This window comes from Telmatherina bonti (assembly GCF_933228915.1).
Source record: "Telmatherina bonti genome assembly, chromosome: 7".
In the NCBI taxonomy this organism is placed as follows: domain Eukaryota; kingdom Metazoa; phylum Chordata; class Actinopteri; order Atheriniformes; family Telmatherinidae; genus Telmatherina; species Telmatherina bonti.
The window spans coordinates 26,648,922-26,676,778 of record NC_136625.1 but is presented as its reverse complement, the minus strand read 5'-3'; the positions used below and the strand labels follow the sequence as shown (position 1 = coordinate 26,676,778).

Below are 27,857 nucleotides of genomic sequence, written 5' to 3'. Positions count from 1 at the left end.
TTTCTTTAGTCCGATTCCCAACTAATCTCTTCCTCATGTAATTCTTATTCTCAGCAGCTCCACAGGTGTCTTCTGAGTGCTCTTTAAAATTTTTGGTTGACGGCTTTTCCCCTCCTTTTTATATCTGCTTCAGCTGAGTCTGCTTTGTGTGGAGCAGCTGAGCTTAGTGCTCCACCTCAGAGAACAAAGACTTACTTTTTTCTTCTTTAAATTTGGTTTTCTGTATTTATTTATTTATACATTTATTTTACACATGAAACCTCTGTTACTCCAAAAAATTATACTGGTGTAATTTGGCAGATGGCCGCCCCCATCCTGCTTTTTCTTTTCGAACTGAACACATAAATGTCAGCTGCAGGTACTTCAGCTCACACAATCAACAAAAACCCTCCACAAAAAGCACTTTTGGAACAAAGTAAAATGAAAAAAAGTACTAGTCTACAATAAACAAACCAAGGAACTACATGTATGGAGTGAAGCTGTTTTTGTTTTAGGCATTTTTTAATATACTCTATGCTGCACAATCGGTCAAATTAAAGGAAATCTGCACGGACACTTCAAGTTGCATTCAATGAAAGTATAACAATAAACACAACTACAGTATGATTACGTTTTTGTGGCTACAGGGATCCGATCTTTTCAGAAATTTCTTTTGTTCAAAAAATAATTAGATTTGAATACTGGAATACCTCTGGTCATTTGATACACAGGTTCGCACAGATTGCTAACATACATTTTTTTTTATTGAAATGCATTTGTAAATATATTTTCCATCCCTCCATCCATCTTCCATACCCACTTATTCAGCTGCATGTTTGGTAGGGAACTGAGGCAGTCCCAGCTGGTAGCTGAGTAGCAGGGTACACCCTGGACACATCCCGAGTCTATCACAGAGTATTGTTTATCTGATGTCCAATGCAGACAAAAGTTTTCTATTTTTCATAAAGAGGAACTTTTGCATTTTCCATCAGCTTCAGATAAAAAGATGGCTGATCTCTACAATCAGTTACATATTCTGACTTCAGCCACAGGTATTACCAATAACATTAATGATGAATTTATTATATCAAATGGAAAATATATGAGGGTCTGCGGAAACAGCACTGGGGATGAACAGATTCTGAAATGAGTTCAAAACATACAAAAATGTCTATAAAAGCCTTTACTATCAACATCATTACATGTAAATCTTCCATAAAATTTAAAGAGTGTCTGCAGATGTTCCAGGCACATTTTCCCAAGGAACGCACGTGATGACCTGAGGTTTTAAAGAGAGACTTACAGCTCAATGAAATAATAAAACATGACAGCTAAGTCTGTTAAAGGTCCGTAAAAGTAAAACCCAAAACCTGAAAAACAAAGCCAAAACCAAGTTTCAAACAGTCATGGATCATTCAAACGTCATTGTTGCTTCTACAATGAGAGTTGTTCGCCTAATTTTAAACCTGAACATGAATGCATCAATAGACATACAGTTAAATACAGCCTGATCATTAGACATACAGTTAAATACAGCCTGATCATTAGACATACTGTTAAATACAGCCTGATCATTAGACATACAGTTAAATACAGCCTGATCATTAGACATACTGTTAAATACAGCCTGATCAAATCCTGTAAAAGACAAGAAAAGAAATACTTACAACATTTACTGTGTCTTTTGTTCTGTTGAACTGAAATATGTTAAAGAAGGGAAATTAGTATTTTGTGACATCAGATTATCATGTCAAAATGCAGCTTCAACTCAACCCTCACCAGCAGATGGCCCTGCAAGGATGGTTGTGACACTGGTGATGTTGCAGTTGGACCATCGTCACACAGCCTACCTCATGTTTTCACAGCCCCGCCCAACTCACCACACGTACTCAGAGGAAATGGGTTGAGCTAAAAAGTACTTGACACTTCACATCAGATCACTCAAGTTGACATGTGTTCATATCTTACCTCTTAACACATTTTCAATTATTAACTCAGCTTTTACAGAAATAGTTGAGAGAGAAAAGGAAACAAATTATGGGAGCATCTTCATCTGGCTTGTTAGATGACACCAAAATCAACCACATCAAAGGTAACTAAGAAGGTTTTTTTTTTTTTTTAATTCAGTAGTTTTCTTTCAGGATTTTACTGGTGCAGGTAAATCATCATATATCTGAACTTTTATGAGTATAAGTTTTCAAAGAAACATGAAGTGAATAACAAAGTGAGGCAAAAATCCAAGTCACTGTGAATAACAGGAGGTTTAATGATGCAGGTATAATAAACATCAAGCACTTGTAGTATATGTAATAGAGGCTGTAGTTATATCAAAAACATTTGCAGCTGAATCCTGCGAAGCAAAATAAAAACTTTAGATGAAACGTTGTTTTAGTTTAACCATGCCGTTGCATCCTCCTCTTTTTTATGCAAGCTGGTCACTTAACTGGACTGAGAATTTCTGTCAGTGTTTATAGTTACATATCTGCAGTAAAGAGTAGACTGCAGCTATAACTCAATATGATTTCTAAGTGGTGCATGTTGCGGTTAAATAAGTGTGTCCTCAGGGTTCATAGAAAATAAAGAGGAACCGCCACTATGAACAGCTGTGAGAGCGGAGATTAGTCAAATATAGTTTCAGAGGCTTTACTGATATATTGTTCCATGAAAAAGCTTGAAGGTTTCTTGTTTATGATTTTCTGTTTTAATTTAATGGATAGTTTTCAGCATAGAAACAGACAGGAAATGTGAGGAGGGGTGTGACATGTCAGCAAAGGTCCCAGTTACATGAAACTCCCTCAACGACCAGGCCACCGAGACGAATTCTGTGAGATTAAAAAAAGAGAATGAAAATATCCCAATTTAAGATAACGAAAAGAAGTACTGGTGAAAATAACTTAAGTTAAAATCGATACGAGTGGATATTCAGGGAAAACTGACCTTCCATGTGACGTGGAGGATTGTTTTCTCCATGTGTGCATTCCTATATGTTATCAGCACAGTCACATCCTGCCAGTAATCTTCTAAGCAAACTAGAATGCAATTACAGCTATTTCCAACTATTATATTATTATGGGTTGTCTGATCTCTCTCTGTCTATCTCTCTGTGTGTCAGTGTGTGAGATGAAACTCAGGATAGACTGAGCCAAAGAATGCATGATACTGGCTACACACTGTAAACAAATGATAAACAATAGATTATGACTGATTTCACAGTTTAAAGATGCAGTACAGCCCTCCAAGCCAAGGAACACAACTCTAAAGACATCATTGTGGCAAATAATAAAATACCAAAGAGTCTGGATGAGTTTGGAAAAGATTAACAAGGGTTTATTATAATAAGACATGTAAATGAACAAGTGAAGAAGAACAAAGCTGTTCTACAGTTGCAACCGGAGAAGCCGTTCAGAAATCTGTATCTGACAGAGGCCTGAAGGAGTTCTGCCCACAAGGTCAGAGAAGAGTCTTTGGAAAAGGCTGACTCCGGGAAGATGATACAAAGTTATCAAATTATCAAACTATCCTTGGGATAACTTGAGATATGGCTTTTACACATCATCATTGTCCATCTCCTGCCCAGATATCTTACTGCGGTCAGGTTGCCCCGGACTAGCAATGCTGAGTTGAAGCCCAACCAGAGCTCACACACTGACATGAGTACAGATTAGTGATGCTGAACATGTTCAAAGAGAGATACCAGTAGGAACAGATTAGATAAACTGTGAAATTTCCCCTACAACATGTGTCAAGTTGTCCGTCATGATGCAGACACATGAAATTAAATCACTTTTGACAGATCATCAATATCTTCATGGATTTTCTTTTTACAGTGGAGAAGTTACACTTAACCTCCCGAAGTCTGAATGAAGTATGTGTTAAAAGTGTGTAATAAAAACTTTAAAGCTGCACATTGCAATCATTTAAGAACTTCACCCTCATCCTCTGGATATCTAAGCAAGGAAAAAACCCTGAAGTGGTAAATAAAAATAATAGATTTGTTAAAAACTCTCTTGAGCAGGTGTTAAATTAGTCTATTCTTGGATCTTACAGTGTAAGCTTCCTCCTCTTGTTTTGAGATCATCACATCATGTTGATAGGTCTTGAAATGGTCTTTGTGTAGAGGAGGTGTGAAAATATGGTTGCAGTTCCTGTGGCTGCAGAACAAGCTCAAATCATCAAACCCTCCACCACCGTGCTGTACTGTTAATATTGAAATATGTTCTTTGTGTTGATGTGTTTTGTATGGTTTAACACGGTGCTCTGCATTATGACCTGAAACCTTTACTTTGGTGTCTTCACTGTAAAGGACGTTGCTCAAGTTGTGATTTATTCAGATGCAACTTTGTAAACTGTGTTGCCATGTTCTACAAAATAAGAGGCCTTCTCCAGGAAACCTCTTCCAATAAGTTATATTAGCTCAGTTTATTTCAGGAACTTAAACACTCAACATCCCAACTAAAACCAATAGAGTCTGAAATTTGCGGCATAAGTCAAGCATCTGTACACATCTAATCTTTCAAAATGAATGAATAAATTTAATTGTGTGATACTGTAGCTCCTGGGCTTCTGTTTTTCTGTGATCATTTAAAAGTCTGACTTTTAAGTGAACTTTCTGGAACTTCTGCTCTTGGGAAAGTTGGCAAGTCTCTTGCATGTTGTCCACTAGTGGATAATCTGTCACTCTACAATGAACTTCAAAAGGTCCAGTCATATGTAGGGAAATACCAGGATCCTACTATTATGTGAAATATGGAGGACGGGCAGATCCTTGCAAGACAGATAGTGTAGGGACACAGATAGAGAGACAGAAGCTGCATTTTCATCCATCCATTCATTTTCTTAACCGCTTAGTCCATTTCAAAGTTGCAGGAAGCACAAGTCTTTTCTAGCAATCAGTGGGTGAGAGGCACGGTGCACCCTGGACAGGGCAACAATCCATTACCAGGCAGCAATGTTTCCATTACAGTTTTTCCCAAAATAAAAGCAATATTTGTTAAAGGTGGACAAACTACAATTGCAATTTGCAGATGTTTACATTGAACGGTGTTTAGTGTCTCAGCTGAGACAAAAGAGACATATCTATAAAAAGAGCTGGACTTCCCATCCCTACCAACTAGAGCATACTGCTCCATGGTTTCCTCCTTCCTCCATGTGGTCCTGCAACAAACAGCTGATAGAGAAACACATTGATTAGCTCATGACCACAGCTCTGTGATGTTACTGCCCTGAACCATAGCCACTGTCCTCCCATTACAAATGAGCTAAACCATGTTCACCACAACTCTCTTATTAATACCTTTTCTGGGAAGACCCATGCAGATACAGAAAACATGCAAACCTGCCCATCAGGGTCAAAGATGAAAACTTGCATGGAAATTGTATTTTTGTGTTTGTGAGGTCATCTTGCTCTGGTAACCTTTTGTTTTCCTGTTTGTGGGCTTCCAGGACTTGTTGATAGTTCCTTTCAGAGTTTCAGTGGGCTTTACCGTCAGCAATACTCCGTGGCCTACCTTGGACACTTAAAGCAAGAGGTGGAACCAAATAAAGAAGGCCGGGGTCTATTGCTCACACACAGGGTAGGAGTGTAAATCTATCAATGGATCTGATCAAGTATACAGTTAACTAATATAGTATATTCATGCTAGATATCTAGATATATTCATATCTATTAGTATTAAAGTTTAATGAGTGTCTTTCTGTGTGTGTGTGTGTGTGTGTTTGTAAAGCCTCAGTATAATCCAGAGGAGGTGCTGTACCAGGGGAATGTAAAGATCTCTTCCTGGGATGAACAAAGCAAGAAATGCAGGGAGAGATATGTCGTCTTACGAAGAGACTACAAAGTGGTAATTCATGACAACGTGGAGGTAACGCACACAAGCACAAATACAGACCACACTTCTGCATGCAGAACAAGACACCTACAGTGTAAATTAAAATCCTTCCTATGTTAAATATTGTTGGTTGTGCAGGGTTTCAATCGCGGATGTCCAGCTAAGTTGGTCCTCCAGCCAGCAGGGGGCATTGTGTTCACCACTGAGGAGGAATCAAGAGCTCATTTGGAGAAAACTTGCAATGGGATACTAAATGGTATTTAACAAAAGCAATAATGTGTTCATTTCCAGGCAGTATGAGGAGATATGTCATAAACATGGACTTTCAGCAATGACAGATATTCATTGTGTCTGTAATTTTTTTTGTGGACAACAAAAACGGGAAATCTGAAGAGATCAATACAAACCAATGGCTCAATAAAGACAATCCTCTCCTGTATCAACTCTTGACTCCATGGTAACAGTTCTAGATATGATGCTGCGTTGAGGGCTTGCTGCTGATAGACCATCTTCAAAGGGCTTAGACACCACCAAAATGTCATCTTTTGGTTAAGACCTAACATTAAATGGAATTTACAGCAGTTTTTAAGCCTTGCAATATGCTCACAGCACTTTACAGCAAATCCCATTCACAGATGCACAAAGTATATAAAACTATTTTCCTGGTCATGTAGTTCATCCATTACCTGAGAATGGCTGATCTGAGTGAAATCTAACAAATGATGCTTGTCCATATGGTCCATACAGAATAAACTATCAAAACTGGAAGCAATAAGTAGGATCACTTTCTCTTAGACTCTTTTCAAGACAGAAATGGTGGTTTGAATGTTTCTGCATTTTTTGTTACATTTGCAAGTGATAAATTCATCACAACTCACCAATTCTCAAAGATATTTTATTATTATTTTGATCATTTGAAAGCATGTTTAACAGTCAAAGGTTGACATTAGTTTGGAAATGTAAATGAATAAACAGGGATTAGTAAATACTGTGTAATGTGTGGAAGCTTTCTAGAATAAACTATTCAGAGGGGAAAACCCTTGTCAATAATCTGTTTGTGTGTCCGTGTTTATCTTTGTGATCAGGATTAAAGGAAGATTCTTCTTCGGTGGTGCTGTCTGCAGATGGGTTTGCTGTATATCTCCACCTGCCTTACACAGGCCACACCTGCTTCCTGTTTCAACAAGCAGAAGAACAAAATCATTTCCTGTCTGACCTGAAGACTTGTATCAGACACCACAACATCGGTAATACTCAATCACATGTTTATATAATAGTTAAATAAGACACAGACCAAAGTGGCATTAAATACCAATATTTTTATTCTAGAAGTCAGAATTTATAAAAAAAAAAAAATCCTTTACATGCTGTGTGTGCATCCTGTTGAAAAAGGCCTCATATCATTTCAAATGCCAAAGTGCATCATTAAAGACAGTTAAAATGTTTGATGATTCAGGGTCTGAAATATTTCACTGCTCTACACTGACTCGCCTTTAGTTTCTCTCTCATGTTGTGGCAGTTGTCTCGGTGACAGATAAAAATATTAATGCTTCTGACTTCCTGTGTGGTTAGCAGGATACAGACCAAAAAACAAACCCCTTAGCATCAGGGTTAAGCTTGCAAAAACAAGACATGATATATCTGCAAAGACATCCTTGAGCAGGTTGTCTTCATGCCTTGAGCAGGAAACAACATATTACTGGTCACTGTCGATGACTTAACATTATATTAATTCAGAAATTCTCGCACATTAAACCTTGTTTACTGATCCCGAGTAACATAGTTATGTCTTCTTTAAATAATTTTTCTAAATCAATGACATCACCTTTTTTGTGAGTTTAGACGTTTGAGTTGTTAAAATAGTTTCTGGAAATTCTTTATATTTTCTGGACATCATTGATTTAAATGTCTCCATGAACTAAAAGAGACAACAGCTGATTATTACAACAAGAATTACAACAGAAAGCTATTCCCTTTGTCTGCTTTTTTCTAGTGTACCAGTTACTCTATTTAAATGTACAGGTGCAAAAGTCTTATCTAATCTTGACTTAAACCACAGAAAGACATCACTTCCAGAGATGGTGATATCAACTAGTCAGTTTTTAGAATCACTTGTGTGAATCATACTCGATGTTGATGAAAGACTGAAGTGGACTTCCTCAGCATTACTGGTGCTTTCTGTTCCTCAAAGTTTTGCAGTTTAGAAAGAACAGAATATCCAAATACTTTATGAGGAACCACACAAAAATGGAATTCAATGGAGGGAGAAAAACTGAACTTAAAAATGCATGAAGACAAATATAAGAATTGAGATGTGAAACTTACAGCAACAAATGTAGCAATACTGTGGTATGACTATTACAGCGGGGAAATCATAAAATAGCTCATATTTGAGAGATCAGCAAGTCCTGATCCTCCTACACAACTGTACTTCTTAAAATACACTTTTAAAGATAGGTCCTTGTACAGCTAAACATTAACTTTTGCATCAAATGTTTCTCAGGGAATATTTATTTGAGGCTGTTTTTATAGCTGGAGTCATATAGAGTTATTTGGCAATAGTTAAAATGAGCTACAGTGTTGGTGCTTGAAATAAGGAAAGAAATTGTTCCAAGTGATACTGATGCCTGAAGCAGGACAGAAGACATTAAAAGAACATAATTTCCACGTAATTCTGCAAATTATAACAAAGCCATGCTTTCTGTAGACCCTTGGCATGATTCTTCCCATGAAAGCAAGGCATATGCCCATGCCCTCCGCCTCTACCAACAAGACAAAGGATGCTATGAATCCTGGGGAAAGCTGCTAGGCACAGAGGAACAAGTCGGTAACACACACGCGCACACACACACACACACACACACACACACAGCCATACCTATACATATTAATATATATGCATCTATAAAAATTGACATGCATCAGTTTTACAATGCATGTGTGCACGTGTATACAGGTACTGGCCTCCCAGATGATGGAAGAAGTGTTGCCATGGCTACAGAGTCAGCTTCAGTCCAAGGTGAAAGGCAAGAAGGCCGAAAGGATACGACAGTGGTTGGCAGTGAGTTGAACTAAGGCACCAAGTTTTTATTGTTTTGTTAAACACATAATCATGTTTTCCTGTTGTAGTGTTTCAGCTCACCAATTCCTTAAGTCCCTGAAGGCGGCAAGCAGTACAGGAAGGTTTCCAATGATTAGATGATCAGCTGTCTCTATTTATTTACTTTGTAAACCCTTGGAAGTGTTTATCCTAATGTCAAAAGTGGCAAACATGAAATTCACAACAGTTGCATGTAATTAAAAAATATCTAAAGCACAATGTAGGTGTGTTCAGATTGAGAAGAAATTGCCGTTTTCCACTGAGGACCATTGTAGCCAGTTGGCATACTGAAGACAGTCCGTTCAAAGTGAAACCTGCTTCCTTTGAAGCCATTCAATATCTTCCCATAATCCATGGTGTAGAGAAATGCTTACATGAAGGAACAAAAAGGCTGCAAGCAGGCTGGTTTCAAAATAATAATTTAAAAAAAAAGTCTAAACACACATACAAAAAAAATAAAAAAGAAAAGCGATGAAAAAAAAAGCCCAAAGACTGAGTTTGCTCTCAAGATGAATACATGGTGTGGAATAATGACTGGTAACATAGTAGTAGCGTAAGGAACTGAGGACATCTAGTGATGACAGCAAGAAGCAGCATAAAAAATGTAATAAATCCAAGACAGGATGCACAGTACGAATGTCCCTGTCCTGCTGGTTTTAGACAATTCCCTGTTTCAACACACCCAATTCAAATTAAGACCTCGTTCAACATCCAGATTTTGCACGAGTCTGTAAATGAATCGCTAACTTGCGTGAGGGAAACAAGATACAAACCAAAACTCAACAAAGTGTGACCTTCTGAGCATTCATGCTCACTACAAATCAATGTAACATGTAAAGCAGCTGCAAAAGCAGTTTTCACTAAAATACTGTTAACTCTGGATGAGATTTATTTCTGATATTTAAATATTCTGAGTCAAGAGCTACATTATTCTGATGATGAAAATGATTGGGATTACATTTATTGGTGTTAAATGAAAGGCTCATCTCTGAGGCAGGGATACAAGGGGGAATTAAATTTTTATTGAAAAGACTAGACTCAAAATAATCTCACACTCAAGAGTACAACCTGTACTTTTTACAGATGGAGACAAAATAGAGTTTTAATTGTACTTTTCTTCCACTCAGTGATGATAATTTTCACGTTTCACGATATTTCTCTTTGAACATATTTCTCAGGCAGCTTTCAACTCTATGAACACCATGTTTCATTACATATTTCTAACGTATATATTTACCTTTGTAGACAGTGCAGGCAACCTACATGCTGGTGTTGGAGCAGCTGACAACAGGTCTGGAGGCTCTAAGGGAGGATTGCCGAAAGACAGCATCAGCCAGTCAGGCTCTAATCCGATCCGACCTGGACCAGATCATGACCTGTCAGCACTTTCTGGAGCAAAAAGTCAGAGGTAACAGGCATGAAGACATATTTAGAAAATGAATTCCTGTTTTAACAGAGCCGTTAATCTCATGTCAGAGGCTTTAATCTGAGGTTGATGTCTGATAAAAGCAATGCAGTGTATCATAAAAGAAAATTCTTTGAAAAGCTTCCATTTCTTGTTAACATCATGTGACATGTGCTTATGTTCCAGCGTGCATATCTGATGAGGCAGAGAAAGTGTGCAGTGAGTCTGTAGCACCATACATTTCCTCCATCCTTGAAGTGCTCACAGGAAACATTGGCGCGGGGATTCTGGGGATGCAGCACACACTCCGCACTCAGATGGATTCAGCTTTTTCTCTCACAAACGGCGGGACTGATGAGACAAAGAAGGTAAGATATTTGAATTTACAACTTTATTCTTTCACATTTTCTTACTTTACTTTACTTACAACATGCTCTCTAATTATTTATTCATAGTTTGCCATTGCTGTTTTGTTTGTGTGTTTGTGTGTGTTCTCCAGGCTTTGACCAGTCTGCACTCCATCAGTCTGGATGAGAGCTACAAAAAGGTGGAGGACCTGATGGAAAAGCTTGAAGACTTAAAGCAGCGGTTTGGATTGAGCAATACTAGGAGACTTATTCACTCTGCACATCTGGAGATGGAAAAGGTATGTTGTGCAACCTTCAGTGCAGCTGTTGCCTTGAAGTGCCTTTAAGCAAAAACAGAAAGGGTCAAAATCTGCACCTCACATCACAAAGGGAGTATGTTGTTTTTGTGTCTTGCAGCTGCAAGACAGTGCTGTCTACACCTTGGAGAAATTCCTCCAGTCATCAACCAGACTGCAGCCCTCTCAGGTTCCTGTCAAGATGGACAGAGCTAAAGAAAGAGTATTGAAGGTATAAAAATAAGAAAAAAAAAACACAAACACAACTTATGTCCAAATGTGATTTTGGAGACATTTCTCAACATGTTTTTATTAATACGATGATAATATATTGAGGGGATTGCACAGTCACATAGTGGTTTACACTGTGGCCTCACAGCAAGAAGGTTGATGGTTTGACCCTCGACTGGAGGGGGACAGTGGCCTTTATGTGGAGTATGTGTAGGTCTCCCTAGGGGTCTTTGGCTCTCTGGCAACCTGTACCCTGTCTGACTGGCTTAGAGAAAGAATGAATATATATAATATATTGTTTGTTAATAGCAAATTAATAATAAATGTTACCTGCATGCCCATTTTTTGTGCTTTCCAAAACAAACATGAACATGGCAAAAAAAAAATAGATTAAAATATAAAGTTTTTCTGAAGTGTCAGTTGTTAACTTTGAAAAGCTTCTCAGGAACATCGGAGTAAACAAACTCAAAAGCTGTTTCACTTGTCCCAGATGTAACATCACAAATATAAGAATCTAGTTAAATCTAAATCAGGATCTGAAGATTTAGGATGCGAGTTCCTACATATCAGTCACATGATTTAATCAAAGTCACGCAGACTTTCAAGGCCAAACAAAACATCCATCCATCCATCCATCCAGTCCAATTCAGGGTCATGGGAAGCTGGAGCCTATCCCAGCAATCATCAGGCAAGAGGCAGGTACTTCCTGGACAGGTCGCCAGTCCCCAAATTAAACATATTGTTCCAAATCCAACTAAGCAGTTGTGCCCTTACAGGCACAATTATCAGCTGTAGTTTACTTTTGATCAGACCATGTCTTTGGAGAGTCACACCCAACAACTGACCAAAAACGGTTTCTATCATCTAAGAAACATCTCTTAAGTAAGAAGGTTGTTGTCAAAATCAGATCTTGAAATGATCATCCATGCTTTCATCTCGAGTCGCATTGATTACTGTAACTCTGTTTTCACTTACTTAAATAAGACGACTCTAAATAAGCTTCAAATTGTGCAGAACTCTGCTGCCAGACTTTTGACAGGTGCAGCCAGAACAGCCCACATCACCCCTATCTTGTCACGTCTTCATTGGCTTCCTGTTAAATTTCGCATTGATTTCAAAATTTTAGTGTTGACCTTTCAGGCGTTACATGGTCAGGCCCCTCAGTATATCACCGACTTACTATGTCCATACTCTTCTGGACGCTCTCTTCGGTCTTCTGGCCAGAACCTCCTGAAGGTTCCAAAAACTCGTTTTAAAACTCGTGGTGACCTGTCTTTCCAGTCTGTTGCTCCCAGACTCTGGAATGAGCTGCCTCTGTCCCTTCGTGTGCTTGACTCTGTGGACTCTTTTAAAATGCAGCTAAAGACTCTACTGTTTAGAAGAGCTTTTGGTTGATTTTTGGATGATTTTAATTCTGTTTCTTTTTTGTTGTTGATTGTGTTATTATACCCATTTTTATGTACAGCCCTTTGTGATTTTTATCTGTGAAAAGCGCTTTATAAATAAACTTTACTTACTTACTACTTTGGAAAATGTCCAGAGCTCAACAAACAGTGAAATTATACACATATAATACATGAATAACAAGCTGAAGGCGTTTATTTTCATTCACAATTTAAACTAAACATAGTTATCAGTGGTGGGTACCATGCTCCAATTTTTTCCATGCCGCTTGCTTAGTATTTTACACTAAAACATGAAATCTTTTAAAGGAAATTTGACATTAACATTTTGTCAAAAATTGCATATGTTTGAGCAGCAGCTGGATTATGACAGCAGAGTGGTAAAGAGGAGACTCTATGAGGAAGCTCTGCTGGAGATCACTCTGCCGTCTCTCACCAGGAAGATGGACAGCAAATGGAAAACTGTATGTAAAAATCTCTTCTGCAGCTGCAGTTTGTCACTTACATGTTACAAAGCATAAAATGTGCCTTCTGTGTGCAGGAGCTCCAGCAGTTCGAGCAGTATATTTTCTCTGACTACAGCAATTTCATCCTGGTTCAAAATGTCTATGATGATGTTCTAAGAAGCATCCTCAGTAAGGAGATAGAGATAGGTAAATACAAATACACACCGTGTCTCATATTCATATCACTGATTTTTAGCACCGGTTCCTACAACTAAAACTTAAAGGTTGTTTTAATCTGAAAGATAAAATGTAAATAGTAAGCGTGCAATAAATATATTGTCTTAGGTCTAAGTTTATGTCTCTCATCTTGCAGTGGTTCAGGAAGCTGCCAGCAAGAACAGCAACATTCTCCTGTTGGACACATCTGATTTAGCCATTAGTCAGTACAGCCTGCTTGGACAGACACCCCCCCAGTCTACACCAGACAGTCCAATCATTCATACACACTCCTCCTCAGGGCCCAATGATGATCCAGAAACTCCTCCTGTGATTGGAGATAGAGATCAGTCAGCTGATGTTTCCCGTCAGAATGATGCAGAACTTAATGTTAAAACCAAACCAGACCCCAGAATCTCTCAAGCATCAGACCACAACACAATACTTCAGTCTTCTGTGATTGTTGTGACACAACAGTTTGGTGAACATGAAGGTGAAGTGGCTCCAAAGTGCGAGGAAACCGAAGAAGGCAGAGTCAGAAGTAACACACCACCATCAACAAATTCAACAGAAACTGAATCTTCCAAATCAGAGGCAGCTGTTGCACATGAAAACAAACAGCGTGATCCACAGGTTGATCCAGGATCCACTGTCCCAGATCGACATGATCCACAGGTTGATCCAGGATCCACTGTCCCAGATCGACATGATCCACAGGTTGATCCAGGATCCACTGTCCCAGATCGACATGATCCACAGGTTGATCCAGGATCCACTGTCCCAGATCGACATGATCCACAGGTTGATTTAGGATCCACCGTCCCAGATCAGCGTGATCCACAGGTTGATCCAGGATCCACCGTCCCAGATCAGCGTGATCCACAGGTTGATCCAGGATCCACCGTCCCAGATCAGCGTGATCCACAGGTTGATCCAGGATCCACTGTCCCAGATCGACATGATCCACAGGTTGATTTAGGATCTACCGTCCCAGATCAGCGTGATCCACAGGTTGATCCAGGATCCACCGTCCCAGATAAGCGTGATCCACAGGTTGATCCAGGATCCACTGTCCCAGATCAGCGTGATCCACAGGTTGATCCAGGATCCACTGTCCCAGATCGACATGATCCACAGGTTGATTTAGGATCTACCATCCTACATTCGCCGGACCCCTCTCCTCCAGCCTCGCGCGTGTTGACGGATGTCCAAGTTAGATCTGATCAAAGCGATCCCTATGCACCTGAAAAACCTACAACTCCTGACCTCTCCTCCTCAGATCAAACATCAGAAGATGCCCCTTCCACCCAGTCTCCTTGCCCATCACTGGAAATGGACTATCCAATAAAAATAAGTCTTGGGTCCCTGATGGAAGGGATTGCTTCATGCTCCACAGAACCTGTGATGAGGTGCACTGACTGGGCCGTCTACTTGACAGGACAAGTTAAAGACAGCTGGGAGGTGGAGAGAGTAAAAGAGCAACAACAGAAAGAATCAGCAGAAAAGGAGCGATGTGAGACAATGAAAGACGATAGAGAGGAAGAGGAGAAAAGTGAAAAGCAAGCAAACGATGGAGCTCAAACAGGAGAAAAACTAGTTGATAAAGACTGCAGCTCATTATCATCATCAAGACCTGTTTGGTCTGTGGTCTCATCCACAGACCAAACAGGGAGTGGAGAAGGACTGGAAGACAAGACAGGTTATCTAGAGTCTCAGTTCAAGGGTGAAACTAAAAAGAATGAAGAACAAAAAGCAGCAAAAGATGAAGATCATGCAGAGGAAGAAGTAAAGAAAGAAAAAGAGGAGGAGGAGGAAAAAGGTTCTCATCTGGTGGAATCGCAGGTAAAGAGTGCGGCTGAGCCACTGCTAGACAGTGTGGCAATCATCAGAGAACTTGTGACTGAGATCACTGAGGTAGAGACAGCAATACCCCCCTGTCCCACCAGCAGCAACATACCCTGACATAAATATCGCCATGACAACCACAGCCTCCACGCACTGATCGACCAGTCAGTTCAACATTAAACATCATAACATCAACATTCTTACTATATGGTACAGAGAGATGAGACGATAATCCAGTCAGAACATTGTTCTAATGAAGTTTGTGTGTCATCTTTAATATTTTTCAGGACATTTTTGGTTTATTTTTCGAATTCTGTAGTAAGCTTTCTATTAGAAAAATCTTTTAGAAATTTTATACATGAACAGACGTAACACTGAAATAAATTAATTGATCTAATAAAGATGTTAAACGTTTCTTAGTCGATTTATTTTTTGCCCACTCTGGAACAGAACCAGCAGAAGACACCACACAAATATATTATTTTAAAAAAACCCAACATGTAACCCAGTGTTTTACACCAGTTTGCCTTGAGATTATCAGGTGTGCCATGGAATATTGTCTTATTCAAGATATTTTGACAAGAACTTCATTTTGTTAATCTAGGCTACGGAGTTTCATTATTAAGCCCGAGCACCTTGGCGGTGCAAAGGCCTATTGTATTTGCAGTGTTTATTATTTCATCATGTTTTTGTTTGTGGTGTGCCCTGTGATCTTTTCAATGAAAATACTGTCTTGGCTCAGGAAAGGTTGAAAAACACTGATGAAAACAAACCATGAGTGTAATAGTGCATTCAGTAGGTAAATCTCAAACTATTCAGTACATCTTATGATCTCATATCCTTTAGTTTCCAATTCTCCATCTCTACAAACAATAGTTATACTGCCAGTGAACCATCCAGAACACTTGCAGAGATGAAAGAGTTATCTTACCGCTCTAAAAGGCCGAGGTTAAAACATTTTCATTTATGATCATAAAAGAAGGTTCACATTTTCATTCAACTGTTTCATTCAGTACTACTTTATCTACGTTTTCTTTTTCATTATATTTTCAAGTTTTTAGTGTTAGATAAGTCCTACATGAGTGTTTAGTCTCGATAGAATTAGGTAATGTAATTAGCCCTACCTACAATAGCAAGCAATTTTCTGAAACAATTGAATTTACTGAAGCAAGACAGAAAATTAATCCACATTTCCTGGAAAGAGTCCTCCAAAAATCATGCAACTATGAAATAAAAAAAAAAACAAAAAAACAAAAAAAACTGCATATGACATGTGGGAGTCTTTTATTGAAGAACCTCAAGATAAATAAATGACAGTGAGAGAGGGAGAGGATTGCTACTCCATTAATTGTTTTTTTTTTTTTTGTAGTGTCCCAATATGCTATTACAAAAAGAAAATAATGTACATAAACACTTACATGTAATAAAAAAAATACATGCAATGAATTTAAAATATATGTGCAAAACATGCTTAAAAGTAATACAGTAGGTAGCTGCTGTCAGTGTCCTGCAGACAGATAACATGACTCCCCTTACATATAGTTTTGTTAAACAGCGGCGACATAACATGCAGCTGGGGCTGCAACAAGGATTTGATGGTCCCCTCTTACAGATGCAGGGACATTCAGATCTGAAACAGAATGAGTATCAGGACTGTATGGCAACAACTTAAAAACATAAGTTTATAATGTAGTGGTCAGAACAGATGCCCCATCTCATTGCTTCTATAAACTGAAGAACTTTAATACTGTTACAGTCTGACAAATGTGGCGTAATTTTCTGATTTAACCTGCGTCTTGTCTTGCCAAAAACAGACTAAATAAAATAAAACACTAAACAGCAGAAGCAAGAACTGTTTTCCAACCTTTGAGTAATCATTTACATCTCCACTTTACCACTGAATTTGAACTTAAATTTGACTATGACTGTAAGGTTTACTACCTGTGTTGCTTGCTCCACATCTTTGCTGCACGCTTGTGGCAACATGGGTCACTACAAGCTACTCTAAACCAGAAGTTCTGGCCAAATTGTCAGACATGCGGTTCCCCTGTGAGTGAATCAGTTCTATGTTATACAGTGTCTTTGATCTCTAAAACTGCCACTTAAATTCTGACCATATTAACTTGTGTTACTGAATCGCCACAGGCGTCAAACTCCAGTCCTCGAGGGCCGGTACCATAGATTGTATACAGAAATGGACGTAGCCTCCATGACGTCACCCATAGGTTTTTAAAGGGCTGAATACAGTTTATGGGCTGAATTGAAGCTCGGTGGGCGATTCCTACCATTGCCATCTTGACAGGGGCATGCGTGTCGTCTCGCCCGGAAAATACAAATATGGGCAAAGGGGTGGAGCTGAGAGGGGGGCTGTGAGCGTCATGGTGGATGACTAACATCGAGCGAACTCCGAGCTTTCTGTAAATAATAGTTAATCCGGAGATAACAGGAGCTAATCAGCTAACGGAGGTAACCAGAGTAAAGCTAAGTCACGTTGTTAACCGGCTAAAAAAACCACTGTTCTTCTACGTTCTTCTGACTTGAAACGGGAGATCGGGTACCTGTCAATCAAAACGACACATACATGCTGAACTTAGAGATTAAATTGCTTTTAGAGGGGCGAGTTAGATAAAAATTCACTCCCCCCACAGTTGTCATGAAGGTAAACCTGACCTATTAAACCGAAAATGGATTTTTGAACCAGGCTGTAAACATGTTTATTTCTGCCGTGAAGTTGGTCTTTTTAACATGGGAATCTATGAGGATTTGCTCTGTTTTGCAGACAGCCCCTAGTGGATGAAGGGGGAACTGCAGTTTTATGCACTTCTGCATAAGCTTCACTTTCTCCGTCCATCTTTCTTATACGGTCTATGGCCGGTATCCAGCCGGTTTTTGTTGTCTGCATGCTCCAGCACACCTGACCAAAGTAAATGAATATGGTGACAAGAAGGTGGTGAATTTATTTGATTTGAATCAGGTGTGATGGTGCAGGGAAACAACAAAAACCTGCTGGATACCGGCCCTCAAGGACTGAAGTTTGACACTCCTGAGGTGCGCCATCTTAAGTCACAACCCAGGTCCAGCTTAACCTGCCAGTGTAAAAACACTTAAAACTGTGACAAAACTGCCTATTGCACTTTCACAAACCTAGTCATATTTCAGTGTATGTTAATGATAAAATAAAATGATGAAATAGTGTTAAAGAAACCAAACTGGTGAATGTAAAACCCTTCAACAATGGGATGATGTTTGGTTTTTCAGTGGGCTTGAAGTAATAATAAATATTACATAGTAAAAACATGCTAAAATAATCAACATTGGGTTCCAGAAAAGTTTGTTCATATACCTTTACAGGATTTACTGACTGCAAGACGCTTGTGGCAAGGAAGACTTCATTACTTGTCTGTTTGAGATCATGATGAATGAATTTAAAAAAAAAAAAAGAAAAAAAAGAAAAAAAAAAAAGTAACGGCATTATACAGAACTAGTTAAAACTACAGTATTATGATTCGTCCTGGTGTGTCTGATTAATATCAGCTTGTATGACCGCTGAATAAGTACATTATTATTAGTTGAGACAATGGGATTATAATAGTGAAAAACACTGAACATGCAGGATCCGACACGTGTCTATGAGTACTGATAGAAAGGTTGTTCATCCGGTCTAAAGCCGTAAGCAGTGGCTGGTCTTCCAGGTGATGAACTGGTCTGGTCAAAGACATCATTCACATCCCTGATGTAGAAACCAGAATAAATGGACAAAGAGTGTTAGTTTAACTTGTGGTTGGAGGAAAAAAAGGTGCAGTTGATCAAATAAAATAAACAGTTGAAAGAGCTGCAAGGTGATTCTCATCATTACCAGATAATTTACAACTGAAATATAATGCCTGCCTATGACAGTCTTCTCTGACTGACTGGTATTAGAAAATGTTACCTCACCCTGCAAGGTGGAAGTCTCCATTCTGATGATGCAGGTCGCTGAAGAAATCTGGACTGACTGAGCCATCTCCTGGAGTTATTCCATCTAGAGACGACAATACAAGACCATAAACTCACAGGCACAGAAGCAGTTCAGATGCTTGTCTTTATAAAAATGATAAAAGAAAAGAAAATGGTCTTTACTACTATATAAGCCCTTTAAAATTAATTCATTCATTCAATTTCTGAACCCTCTTAATCCAAGTAAGGGTCGCGGGGGAGCTGAAGCCTATCCCAGCAGCCTGTGGGCGAGAGGCGCCCTTTAAAATGTAAATTTTTATTGAAGAAGCCTTATTTAGAAAACACACTCAAATGTTTCTGTTCCGCTAAATTAATTTATCAATACAAAAAAAAACAAAAAAACTGTCTTCATGAAAATGTTTCTAACACACAACTTTGTGGCTTTTCATGTGGTGTTTTGTTCCATAAAGTTAACTACATGAGCCTCCCATATAGGATCTCTGAGAAATCATGAGGGTAAATCGTCTTGTGCAAAGATGTGTTAAATCCAGCTACTCTGCATAGTGCTTATTAAAGCAGACAACTGTGACTGAAACAGGGAACCAAACAAAAAGATCGGCCATTTTTTAGCAGTGTTTGTCATTCTAAATGCACAGTCTGGAGTTTTGTAAATACCTGCACTGTAGAACAGATCTGTCCTATCGTTGTCATTATCATACAGATAAGGCTCAGTCTCATCCGCTTGGCGACTCTCAACCATTTCCAACCACTGGTTGTTGTGGAAGCGAAATTTTTGCAACTGAATTTTCCTCCCCCACTCCTCATCATACTCCTGGAAAATGTGAAAATATTTAAAAAAACAAACAAACACAAGACGTGTTTCTATTCCTTATCATTAAAGTGAAATGCATCCTGATGAGTTCCTTCAGGTTTTCAAAGATGCTACCTCACATGCAGGCATCAGGAAAATATGGTTTACTTACAGCGATAATGTCGAGAGTGTTGTCACAAACTTTCCGGATCTCGGTGTTCCTGTCATGCATCAAATCTATCAGATAAGCTGGAGCCTCTGCAGCAAGGGTTAAAGAACAAAAACTGCAAACATGTTACCATGTGTGACAAACTGGTTTATCTAAATTTGTTAGAGTCACAGAGAAAACTAAAGTAAGGATACGGGTGTCTTTGATGATGACGTCTCGAGTGGCTTGGTGAAACACCATCTGATAGAAGACGTACACAATCTGACACACAAACTCATCATCCTCCTGCTGGGCTACATTTAGAAAAAGGAGACATTAAGGACACATTATAATTGAAAGGAACATATAATAAACTTAATCTTGAATGCAAATACAGTTAAGTATGTTACCATGCAGTAGCTCAATAAGAGCAGGGATTATGCCTGATTTAGCCAGCATGGCAGCGCAGGCATCATCCGTGGATACCGTTCCTATCATAATTACCACCTCTAGGATGAGGTCATCCTCTGCTGAACCTGACAAACATACAGATGATACACTTGGAGTACATAACTTTCTTATTTGGTTATTTCACTTAAACATTGTGTGGATGCAGTGCATTGTCTGTTGCTTTCTGAGCTCACACTGATCAATCACATCTCTTCAATGGAACACAGACATGGTTTTCCAACCACATTTAATACCAGTTGCAGACTAAAATGTGCCAACGACATTGCCTGAATGAGGATAAGTCATTAAGCAGTCCTCAACTCTCAGCTCACTGTGCACATTTTCACTCTTAGTTATCACTGAATGTAATCCATACCTGGTTTGAGTCTGTCTTTGAGGTAAGGCACCAGGTTATACTCCTTTAGTACCAACTCCCAGTCAAGGTCAGGGATGGTGAGGTTGGCCAGTGTACCCAGACACTCCAGAACCCACTCTTCCTTTTCCTGAGCACGGATCTCCGCTGCCAGGTCACCCACATAATCCTGACAGAGACAGAAGAGAGCGTCATGAAAAGTTCTGAACATTTACAATGAAGCAAACAAAACAAAACCTGAAACACACAGTAAACTGTAATTTAATTATGGAGTCTTTCAATGAAAGCTGCTAAGATTTTTGGAAGTGATATTTTTTTCCCAACTGAGACATCACTACTCACTATAAAGAGCGGTTTCGTTGGCCCGTTATGCTGTGAGATGTTTCTGATCATCTTCATCAAAAGGCTGTCTTTTTTCTTGAGAGCTCTCTTCATTAGCATCTTCAATCCATTTCCTACAGAGGAACAGAAAAACATTTATCGGTTGGAGCTGAAAGACGACTCTCTTAAAAAGTCAGAGTCAGACTTAGCTGTAAAGCACAGAATCTATTCTGATGAACAAGTGAAATACCTTCACACATGAGTTGTGCATTCCTCTTGTTTGCAGCCAGGTTGATGCAAAGTGAGATGTGCTCCGCTTCTATTTCCTCCTCACAGTGTTCATACAGCATCTGCATCAGCTACACGCAGACATATAAACATTATTGGCTCAGATATTGAAACTCTCAGATGGTGATAGTGTAAGAGCTTATTGTACCTGAGGTACACAGTCAGTGTAAACAAACATGCCCTTGAACCGGTCGCCCATGCTGATGTGGTACAGGATGCGCATGGCTACCTGCCGGTTGTTCTCATCACCTTTATAAAAATAAACATCAAGAAATTCACACTTCATTTATTACTGACCAAAACTAACAGAAAGAGCTGGAAGAAATAGCAATGATTTAATGATAGGTCTCACTGATCCACATTTCAGTTAAAACTATAAATGTCAACTTCCTGTCTAAGAGTCTAAAGATGTTGGAAGCACTGGGATCTGTCATGTGAGATCAACCCACTGACGCCCACGCGCTGAAAGCTGAGCTCTGCAAACGTATTCATTCATGGCAAGGCTGCTGTTCTGGAAACAGAACATAACATGGTGTGTGCTGATATGTTAATGTGCATGATTACCCAACAGTGCCGTCAGCTTAGGTAACAGCCCCACTTCCACCATCTTGGCTCTGAGTCCTGAGTCAAAGGAGAGGTTGAGCAGCAACCGCAAAGTGAGGTTTAACAAGTCTTCATGTTCACAGGGAATGAGACGTGCTAATCGCTCCACTGTATCAACCTCCGCCTGCAAGTCAGACACACAGAATTATATCTAAATTACAACAGTAAAACCAACAAAGTTGTGCCGAAAAACTTACAATGAAACTTGCGATGAAATCCCATCATCGCTAGTTTGATGATGGGATTTCAGCCAGTAATTATGAACACCAACATGGACCATGGAGGTGGACATTACATCAGGAACATAAAGTGTAGTTTGTAGCCATCAGTATCAGACCTGACATCCCAAACACATGAAACACTGCAAGGTCACATTACTAGAGAAAGCTAGAAAGCTATTCTGCTCCATGCGTATATGATTCATTATGTCCACTGATCTAGTTTGGGATGACTTTTACTTTTCGATGTGGTGCATCATTTTGCTAGAAGCAACCATTAAATAAATGGATGCACATAGTCATCAGCAAAACTCAGGATGAAGGACTCAATCCATGGCAGAGTGATGTTTGAACTGCCAGAAACAAGTTCCCAGCTCCACCTGTTGGATTTCAAGCATCTGCACCGCTGCCATCAAGCTGTTTGTTACTTATTTGCCAGATATTACTGATAATTTACCTGGTGAGTTTTCAGATGTTTTGAAAGTGACAGCTAGACCTAACCAGAACCTAAAGTATTTAAAAATCCTTTCACCAGTTGAAAACAAGCCTGAGATGATGATAATGAGTCTTCGTCTGCCCATTTACTCACCATATCATTCTTATTTTCCAGGAAGATTGACAGTTTTTTCAGGAATGAAACCACCAGGACAAGCAGCTCTTCATCATCCCGTTCAAGAACTTTGACCAGCAAACCAACAATGTTTTTATTTCTCATCTTCAGCTCCGTCCTTGTGTCCTCAGCAAGGTTCAACAAGAGGTAAAGAGACACTTTACCAGAGGACGAAAAGGAAAAAATGACAACAAAAAGAAAATAAAGAAAACATGTTACATGTAGTAGCATTACTTGATATGTATCAATAAAAGGTGATGAGAAGGAAACAGCTGCTGCGAAACAGCTCCGTTTACGTATCACTGCTGGAGGCCTTTGTACATGAGCAGGAGACATTTAAGTAATGCAAATTATCCTAAATCTAATTTCATTTCATGTGACAAATATATTCAATTTTCACATCATAGTTGAGAAAAAATGCTGCTTTGATTATGTAAATGTATGAAAAAAAAAATCCAAATCAAAACATCCTGGATTACCTCTGAGCAGCTGCTCCTGCTTAGCCAGGAGCCCTTGGTACTTTCTCACAGCTTTGTCCTGATCTCTTCTGAGAGAACCATTTTCTGGTGCCGACTCGCGTACACAAGCATATGGTCAAAGAAAACAGTCTGCTGAGCCAAGATAGACCATAAAGTAAGAGAGTAAAAAAAAACAAACCATTAGTTCAAGCTCAAGACGCAAAGCACAGCAGAAAAAAGGATATAAGCCTTGTTTTTCTTGCGTAAGTCCTCTCGCCATATTTCATGTCTCTTCAGTTCATGTTCCACCACGCTCATACAGAGTGTTCCTATCTTATAATGACTCACAACTCCATGAAACTGAGAGAAACTAGAGGAAAAGATGGAAAAGAAAGCAGAACAGATGAGTTCACTAAAAGAACGCATGTCTCATTGTATGTGGCTGTGTGTGTCAGTGAGTGTGTTACCTGGAAAAGCAGAAGAAGATGTAAATGATAATGGTTGCTAGTTCAATACTCTGCTTCCAGTCTTCCCTCAGTACTCTGGCAAGAGCACCTAAAGCTGCTTCTACACACACACACACACACACACACACACACACACACACACACACACACACACACACACACACACACACACACACACACACACACACACACACACACACAGATGGTTTTCAGACCTGTGGCCGTTTAAAACCAGCATGAGAGATCATATTTCTCCAGTTTTAGCCTCTCTTCATTGGCTACCTGTTGAATCTAGAATAGAATTTAAAATCCTTCTCCTTACATTTAAAGCTCTCCAGGCTTACTTGTGGTTCCTAGAGTCTCAAAGAGTCAAGCAGGAGGCAGAGCCTTTGGTTATCAGGCCCCTTTTTCCTTTTTTACAATTTCAATGACTAGTTAATTATATTATTCACCAACAATCAAATTGAAACGCTTACAACCCGAAAAAACTTCTAAACAATGTCTTTGTTACCTACAACAGTTGGAGAAATGAAACCGTACCATTGTGTAACAGTTCCTCCAGGTTATCAGGGTTGCGAGCGAGCTGTAGAATGAGAGCAGACCCCCTGATCTTCTCTGGGATGCCTTCATAGAGAAGCTCAACATACTCATCCACCTGGGTTATCTTAGCTTCCTCATTTAACTGCACAAAGAAACAAAGAAACTGACATCATTTTACTGACAAAAGATGTGGAACACCACTGCAAAGTAATAGATATAAATAAAAAACATGTGCAGATATGTTTATGAAGTTTGTTCTTGTAAGGCATGTCTAATGAAGTTCTGTATGTAGCAAGTTGTTACCTCCATCCCTTCAAATGGTGTCAAGTCTCGGGGCTTAACTGATTGTTTCTCTCGGTTTTCCACTGCTGATGAAGTCAAAGAAAAAAAAAAAAGAACGTTTTCATTACAAACTTAAAGCTCTAATTAATATTGGCAACCAATGTTGTCATTGATTAAGTTGTGAGTGTTTAATAATGAGTAAATAAAAAAAAGCATCTACACAGCTAATCCACATATGGTTGTGTACAGATTTCCTTTGATCTTACATCCCTCTGTGTCTTTAATATTTCTGATTTTTACAGTCTAATTTTGTATTAGGCCAGTCTTGAACATCTATAGAAGATGCAATAGTGGTTCTATGCTGCACCTTTGCCCTCCACAGGTGATGATTTCCTGTTCTGCAGGTAATAGAGGAGCTGCTCCACCTGGGACAAACGGGAGGCAGGGATCAATTTACACTCTTCCACAACTTTCTTAGCCAAAGCTGTTAGGTCCGTAGTGGGCGAGAGGCTTTTCACACGGATGCTGGAGGGGAATGGAAGAGAGAGTGAAGAGTGACAGATGCATGCTGGCTGACTTCATCAATCAATGCAAAACCTTTAAAACAGCATGTCACTAGAACTCCCCATCTTAGGACATGAAGAAAACAACTAATGCAACAACCTTTCAAGATTGGATGCAAGTGCATCTAAACAAATGGAAAGAACAGCAGCTGTGAGCAAAAAGAAATAAATCAGAGGTTCACTCACATTTTTTGTCCCTCCTTGCGCTCACCCAGCACCGGACCTCCACCTTCTCCCAGGATAGATGCCTCAACCTCATAATTAACCACAAGTGCCTTTTCCGTGGGATGGACATCTAAACTACCAGCAGTCACTTTGCTGTAGGCAATAATGAACAGACAACAAACAGCAAATCAAATAATATTCAATTATGTTAGTTATCTGACACTGAAGTGAATTCATTATCTACATGATAAACAATCTTTGGATTTTTAAAGTGAATTCAGAGTACCATTAAGTATTGATCAAAGAAAAAGATAGATAGATAGATAGATAGATAGATAGATAGATAATTGGTCAATACAACTTTACAGATTATTGGGTCCCTTTAATTTGAATCAGGTGTCTTGGAGACACATTAAAAACCAGAAGGACACTGGCTCAAAGTAACCAGATTAGGCGATCCCTGCTCTAATATTGACCCATCCACCCAAACCATTAGTTACACATTGGAAGACACGCCCAGATAGCAACATACAATGGCTGCACCAACAAGCTGGCTCAGGGAGCCAACATGATTACAAAAATATTACTACTGCTACTAATATAAACAATTCAACTCAACTGCTTAAATTGCCAGCAAATAAACCATTTAAAAATGAATGTTTACTGTCTCCCTACCAGGTTTATCGGTAAAAAAAAATGTCACAGACGCTTGCTAGCTAGTTAGCCATATCCCAGATTTCCAACCCCCCTTAGATTACTGAAGAAAATGCCGAACAGTTTTAACTATGCTTGAACAACATAAATAGGACAGGACATTTAAAATTATGTATATTTCTACCATATGACATAGCTGTTACGCATGAAAATGTATAAATATATCAAGTGAATTCCTTGTACTGATTTAACAGATAAGCTCCCTGGTCTTCATTAGCCAGGCAGCATCGCTAACGAGGGGCGTGTGAAGAGATGTGACTGTAAAGCGACACCTGGGTTTTAAGGGGATCATTTTATGAAGTATTTGTCCGAAAGATGGATTACACATATGTCGAATGAATAAGAGTCTCTTCGTGATAACTCATTTTAACTTGTCATTACGTGCTTCCCTCTCAGCAGACAGTCGCTGCTGACTTCAGACTATACAGCTAGCTAACTAGTAAGAATTACAATAACAATATTTCTGCGTGCATAATGTTGACAACTACACCGGACACAGTCTCATTCATACCAAATGTTATACTGAATATTAAAGGAAATTAGATAGGATTTCTTTTTGCCCCCGGATGCCATCTAACAACAGACAAGATTTTGTTAAAGCTCACCGTTTGAGATATCGCGCATCATCCTGCATCTTCATCAAATTTAAGGTTTCAGCTTTTAAATGAGTTTGGGTATTTTAATCACATCTGATAGATGTCCAGAACAAATCACGAGCATAAGAATCTGTGTGCTGCTTACTAGCACCGCTGTCAACACAGCTTGTCAATACAGTATGGGCTTGGACTTCAAACATGGAGTTGTTGTAGAGAGGAATTCTGCCACCTGGGGCTTGACTCACAGGCACAAGTTTTCTACTGCATCCTATAATTACCAAATTAGTAAAATAGACAAGACATATGTCAGTATCCTCAATTTTAAATATAGTTTATCATATCCCAATGACAGATAAATCGACACAGTTTGAGCTTTAAAGTTTTAATGTAAACCGTAAAGTTGGCGGAAGCTGATGCCTGAAAGACTAAACTCTGACACGACTTAACTCCACAACACACCTTTTGTTTTCAAGAGGCGTTAAATGTCCAAATGAAAATGGAAATTTCGGAAAAGTATTGGGATAAAATACTTTATGGTCCCATTGATATATAGCTTATTCCTACATATTACTAATTCTCCAATATCTTGATTTTAACTTTAATATGTCTTAAGTGAACAGAAATAGGTACAGTAATTGGACTGATTATTCTATTGTAGAATTGAGAGGACATGAGTTTTATAACCATGTGTATCTGGTTTGCTTTCTTTTTTCCTTTTAAGAAAATGGGCCTTGTCTTTAAAGCTTACAAATTGCACTTGTAATTGCAATTAACTGGCAATAATGTTTTGAGTGTGAACATTTAAGAAGTGTATACATTTTATTCTTAATAATGGATTTGTTGGGCTTTAGTCAGTGATACATTCATATTATACAGCAAAAACGTCAGTCTTTTGACTGCATATTGATCAATCATAGAGGTACAAGTGTACAAGAAAGGGGCTCCATCTAGTTGTTTCAACTCTTCAGTAAAGGGCTGAAGCCTCATTATAAAGTTGAAATAACAACAAAGCATTCTACACACATTATATAGCCACCACCATAGTAAATACACTCCCCTTCTAAAATCTCTTTCAATCCATACACTTACATATTAAATTTCCCCTCGGGAATTCCTTAAGATTTATCAAATTGAATGTCACTGTTGCATAGGAAAATACAGAAATAACAGAAAGAAAAAATTTTGATAAATATCCTTTATTGGAGATATATGATATGA

At 38.9% G+C, this 27,857-nt stretch overlaps 2 protein-coding genes across 2 annotated transcripts; one reads left to right on the top strand and one right to left on the bottom strand.

The window, feature by feature from the left end:
• Positions 1–1,984: 1,984 nt before the first annotated feature.
• On the top strand, positions 1,985–15,380 carry LOC306758507 (protein Niban 1-like). The gene is made up of 14 exons (XM_079243834.1): positions 1,985–2,071; positions 5,422–5,552; positions 5,703–5,840; positions 5,946–6,063; positions 6,893–7,054; positions 8,515–8,630; positions 8,764–8,868; positions 10,153–10,315; positions 10,499–10,680; positions 10,812–10,958; positions 11,077–11,187; positions 12,946–13,053; positions 13,131–13,242; positions 13,409–15,380. Exons 1-14 carry the CDS (start codon positions 2,017–2,019, stop codon positions 15,211–15,213), a joined length of 3,453 nt encoding a protein of 1,150 aa, XP_079099960.1. The 5' UTR covers positions 1,985–2,016; the 3' UTR covers positions 15,214–15,380.
• A 983-nt stretch (positions 15,381–16,363) lies between these two features.
• On the bottom strand, positions 16,364–26,732 carry LOC306758863 (kinesin-associated protein 3-like). Its single transcript, XM_079244284.1, has 20 exons — positions 26,649–26,732; positions 25,351–25,482; positions 24,969–25,126; positions 24,623–24,687; positions 24,320–24,461; positions 23,780–23,879; positions 23,541–23,682; positions 23,334–23,427; positions 22,834–23,012; positions 21,988–22,150; positions 21,572–21,672; positions 21,386–21,494; positions 21,157–21,269; positions 20,818–20,983; positions 20,402–20,527; positions 20,207–20,305; positions 20,016–20,101; positions 19,708–19,864; positions 19,033–19,117; positions 16,364–18,826 (listed from the first exon to the last, which is right to left on the bottom strand). Exons 1-20 carry the CDS (start codon positions 26,681–26,683, stop codon positions 18,724–18,726), a joined length of 2,355 nt encoding a protein of 784 aa, XP_079100410.1. The 5' UTR covers positions 26,684–26,732; the 3' UTR covers positions 16,364–18,723.
• Positions 26,733–27,857: the final 1,125 nt, after the last annotated feature.